The 5367-nt window shown below is 45.5% G+C and overlaps 1 protein-coding gene across 1 annotated transcript; it reads left to right on the forward strand.

The window, feature by feature from the left end:
- The first annotated feature begins 395 nt into the window (after nucleotides 1–395).
- LOC125638701 (olfactory receptor 5J3-like) lies at nucleotides 396–1426 on the forward strand. The gene has a single exon (XM_048854787.2). The coding sequence runs from the start codon at nucleotides 440–442 to the stop codon at nucleotides 1424–1426; it is 987 nt and encodes a 328-aa protein (XP_048710744.2). The 5' UTR covers nucleotides 396–439.
- Nucleotides 1427–5367: the final 3941 nt, after the last annotated feature.

A 5367-nucleotide genomic window follows, 5' to 3' on the forward strand; every position in this document is an offset into this window, starting at 1 on the left:
ACATTAGGATCATACTTTGCTATGCATTCCAGAGTGTTTTAATTTGTCTACTGTCTAGTCTATGACAGGTTTCAGAGGAACAGCCGTGTTAGTCTGTATTCGCAAAAAGAAAAGGAGTACTTGTGGCACCTTAGAGACTAACCAATTTATTTGAGCATGAGCTTTCGTGAGCTACAGTTCATCACATCACATCTGATGAAGTGAGCTGTAGCTCACGAAAGCTCATGCTCAAATAAATTGGTTAGTCTCTAAGGTGCCACAAGTACTCCTTTTCTTTTTGTCTAGTCTATGAAGATCTTGCAGCTATTTCCAGCACTCACAGGGAGACGGGGCACTCAAAAGTCCAGAGTCTGCCTAGAGTGCTGTATACATGTAAATCAGTTGCTATAAGCATTATGATTAATTCTTTTTCCTTGCAGATAACCAGGAAGTTAGACAAATGACTGGAGACAATCACACCACAGTGACCAAGTTCATTCTCGTTGGCTTAACAGATCGTCTGGAGCTGCAGGTCCCTCTCTTTGTCACGTTTTTTCTCATATATCTCATCACTCTGCTGGGAAATATAGGGATGAACTTGGTAATTCAGATTGACCCACAACTCCACACGCCCATGTACTTTTTCCTCAGCAACTTGTCTTTCCTAGATGTCTGCTATTCCTCCACCATTGCTCCCAATATGCTGGTCAATTTCTTAGTGGAGACCAAAGACATTTCTTATAGCGGGTGCCTTACGCAATATGGCTTCTTTGTTGTGTTTGTCACCACTGAGATGTTCCTCCTGGCTGTGATGGCGTATGATCGTTATGTTGCCATCTGCAACCCGCTGCTCTACACGGTCATCATGACCAAGAGGGTCTGCATAATGCTGGTTGTTGGGTCGTATTTCTGGGGCTTGATTAACTCTTTGATAAACACAAGCAGTTTGCAGAGATTATTCTTTTGTGATTCCAATGTCATCAATAACTTTTACTGTGATCTCACCTCTCTCCTGAAACTCTCCTGCAGTGATGTCTCTGTCAACGAGAGGCTACTCTTTACCTGTGGCACTTTGTTTGAAATGAGCACGTTTCTGATCATCATCATCTCGTACATTCTTATTGTAATTGCTGTGCTGAGGATCCGTTCTGTTCAGGGCAGGCGTAAAGCATTCGCCACCTGCGCCTCCCACCTGACAGCTGTTACTCTATTCCATGGGACAATTTTCTTCATGTATTTGCGACCCAGCACCAGGTACTCACTGGATACAGATAAAATAGCCTCCGTGTTCTATACAATAGTGATCCCCATGTTGAACCCCCTGATCTACAGCCTGAGGAACAGGGATGTGAAATGTGCTGTAAGGAAAGTGCTAAGTAGAAAAGTGATTATTACTCAGGGAAAATCTAGCATAACTTCCTTCCGAGTAACAAATGGGGAAGGGTGATAGGAAAAAGGGGTCTATGCTGGGGTGGAATCAAGAATTCCATGCCAGCAGCCTCGCCGGAAACAGTGTAAAGGCTCTTCCAGGTCACAAATGTGTTAGGTGTTTATCAAAAACACACAATGTGCATTGCATGATATCAATTCACTAAAGTCAGCTATATCACTTAAAAGTTCTATGCTATCAGATCCTGAGTAGAATAGCATTGTATCAGTTAGCTCTATTTTTATTTTAAATAAATAAAACACCTTTCATGTAACCCCCACCTTCCCAAGTGCTCAGCCCACTCTCGTGGTGAACTGGATGATGTACCAATACTCCTGACCCCTACTGGGTGGAATCAGTGTGATGTTCACAGCATACAAATAGAGACGTTAGATAAAAGCCTAAAATACACTTTCAGAAGGTTGCAACGTAACACTTTTACTTCTTTAGAATTCAGAACAATAACATACAAGAACCTCAGAAGAGGGAGAGACAAAGCAGGCTGCTCCCAAAGGCTATGTCTACACTGCACACTCCTTAGGGTGGCATGTAAAGCCCCTGACCTGGCATGCCTCCTAGCACCAGTATACATAGCAGTGTAGATGATGAGGCATTGCTTAGATGAGTAAACACACACCTGAACCCATAAGGTATGTACCCTGCATGGTTCTGCACATGACCAACCAGTGCCTCCTCCATCTACACTCCTGTTTTTAGCAATGCAGTGTCACTCTATGTCACTGCCTCCTCTCTGCCAGAGCCTTTCACTTCCACATCTAGCTACACACTGCAGTGTGGACAAAATCTTCTTTTCACTGCATTGTGTACCTACGCATACCCTACACACCACCACCAGTGGTGCAGTGTAGACATACCTTAAGTCAGAGCGGCAAAACTCACCCCACCTTGTTCTAAGTTAGCTCTCTGCAGAATGAGTGTGATCATAAGTTTCCTTAGAGAGCCTCCTAGGCTGCAGGCAGGGCCAGGAAAACTTGAAATTTAAAATGACCGGTTACTATAGTAATAGTTATCAATATGCCACATTCAACACTGCACAGACGTGTTATAGATCACTATGCTGCTCACAGCTAATAGAGAGGATTAGTCCAAGTTGAAGGGGTATTTTGAAACACTTCTCTGCCCATGATTGTTGTCCACTTCTGAGTGGCCACAGTGTGCAGCACAAAGACAGCCATAGAAATCGGAGCTGGCCATGTTTGCTCCAATAGAATCATAGAACTGGAAGGAACCTCCCGAGGTCATCTAGTTCAGTCCCCTGCACTCATGGCAGGACTAAGTATTATCTAGACCATGCTATAAATTGCATTTTTCTGTTATTCCAAATGATTCAAAGTTAATTAATCAAAGATGGACACAGTAAAGCCAATTTGTTGATAACTTATGAAAAGAAAAAGGGGTTAAGGAATTGTCCTCTGACCATATCTTTACCAGCTCTGGAAGGGGTTTGTAAGTGTCTCCACGCATAGCTTCAGGAACTAGGAAAGAAGAATGGCAATGAGTTATGACCAAGTGGGAGAACGTGAAGATGTCACAGACTTCCAGAGTTTGTTCTATGCTCTGGCCTTTAAATAGTCTCCTGGGAATCAAGCTTTAGTTTGCCAGGATTTTCCCCCAGGCTGGAGTGTAAACTGTTGGGAAAAAGTATCTCTGATCAAAGAGTAGACATTCTTATCCCAGAGAGCACAGACCATAGCCCTAGAGGAAAAGGGGGCAGGGAAGGACTCCGTGCTGGGAGGGGGCAACACAGGGTAACCCCAGAAAGGGAGCTGGATTTTTTGCATATGTAGAGTCCTGGGGTTGGGAGACAGCTCCCCAAAGGGCCAGCCAACATGCACAGCCATCGGTGAGCAAATGTAGCCTGAATCAGAAAGTAACAAGAAGTTGCCCAGGAGAGGCAGTTTGAGCAAAAGGCACATCCCAGGAGAACGGAAAGAATATTTATGTGCATAGATTGTTCTCCATGTCTTTTTTTTATTTGTCAAAGACTTAAAACAAAATAGACACTTTAAAAAGTATTAAAGTGCTTGATTTACAGATCCTCAGGCTATTCCAGTTGATACCATCTCCAGATCTAGCTCCACCAGTCCTGTGTACAAAAGCTCTACATCTTTTTCAGGAGACCAGGTGAGGGTACGTTTTTGTCCAGACGTGTTTTGTGTTGGCTGAGGTGGCCACTGCACTTGCTTTTGCTGTTTTGTTGTGGATTGTGTTTCTACTCATCTAAAGCTGGCACAGACGTCTTTTTAGGTCTTTAAAGTCTAAAGACAATGACTAATGTATGGGAGGAACAGGAAACTGCAGTGAAAAAAGCCTAAACTAGGATGAGGATATTCAGAGGAGGGTAAGGGAGTCAGGCATAAGGATGTTCCCATGGCTGAGGTGCTACTCCTGGATTTGGTAGACCCAGATTCTGCCAAAGACTTCCTGAGTTACCTTCACAACTTGCTTTGTCTCGTTGTGCCTCAGTTACCCATTAGTGGAAAGGGGAGGGTCATAATTCCTGACCTCACAGGGGTGTAGTGAGGCTAAATTCATTCAAGGTTGTGAGGTGCATAGTTGTTATGCTGCTGAATAGGTGAATGCCATGGATAGGTGGGTGCCTATCTCTCACTTAATTTCAGATGGATCAATACAACTAACTTTCAAAAAATTCCTTTGAAAAGCCCAGATTAGATGATTTAAGCAGCAGCTCCGTGCTCGCCTGAATGCATTGGATTTTACCTAGTTTTTAAACACAAAGCAGACCTGAACTTGGGCAGGGGTTGGCTTCTTCGTTAATATAAATACTTTATGTTTACAAGATCACCTCCGGTTTAATTTGCTGGTCACTCTGCAGTCTAATAGGCCCTTCAGTCCACAGTTCTCCAACACTGGGTAATGTGACATGCCATTCCACAGTGAGTCGAACCCTAAGCGAAAGGCACAGCCATTTCTTACACTGCCTCACCTGTGAAGTTGTGAAAACGTGGCTGAACGGGGTAGGGCTTTAGGTTAAAAATCCATCTTTTCCCTATAAGGGTTTGTGTGCAACTGATCTTCTGCCTGACTGGAACAAGGGGGCTCTCAAGTAGCTAGATATCCGGCTTCCTTTAACTGCAAACATGAAAACAGCAGGGACAAACAGGGAGGACAGGTTTTTAACTATTTGGACCATTGCATCTAGCATGATCCATTTTTGCATGCTAGGTTGTTGCGTGAGCATACTGAGCACTGAGCCTGTGGGCACAGAGCACCTAACTTCCATTGAGGTCACCCAGGGAGGCTGGATGTGCACTTTACAGGAAATAGACTGTCAGGGCAGCACAATCCACTGAAAAACAGCACAGTGCTCCTTGCAGCCCAGGCTCTCCCTGTGTGGCTCTTTGTCCTGCCTCTGTTGGCTAGATCAAGAGCGGAGCTTTATGAGATGGCTGCTGTTGCTGTGGCAAGCCAACTAAGCGAGTTTCCCATCGTCTCTCTTCTGGCTGTGAATGCTCAACTGCAGCAAATCCGGGGAGGGAGGTGGCGAATCAGAGCAGGGCAGCGCTGCTCTGTATGGTCCTAGCTCTCTGCTGGGTGTTTCTGGGGTGGAACCAGAAATGGACATGCTGAGGGAGGAGGAGGAGGGTCAGCGGGCAGGCGTACATGCTCTACAAACAAGCCTCTCCCCATCCTCATGGGGCGGAGACCTTGTGCTCAGGGGGGAATAGCTGACCCCTGGTCGCAGAGCTTGAAAAGGGGGTTCATGACACTGCCTGTATCTTGCTGGGCACAAGCTGTCATTGTCTCTCCAGGCTGGGACAAAGCTCAGCCTTGGGGCTGATCTATTTGCTCTGAACCCCCGATTCATGAACAGCCCATCAGGATCAAGGCACATGCCCCGGACCCCAAGACCCCAGCTTCAGAGGCCTTGGTAGGATGGATGGAGGGGCCATGAGGACAATCCCTCCAGGAACTGC

The sequence above is a fragment of the Caretta caretta genome, chromosome 6, assembly GCF_965140235.1.
Source record: "Caretta caretta isolate rCarCar2 chromosome 6, rCarCar1.hap1, whole genome shotgun sequence".
Taxonomy (NCBI): domain Eukaryota; kingdom Metazoa; phylum Chordata; order Testudines; family Cheloniidae; genus Caretta; species Caretta caretta.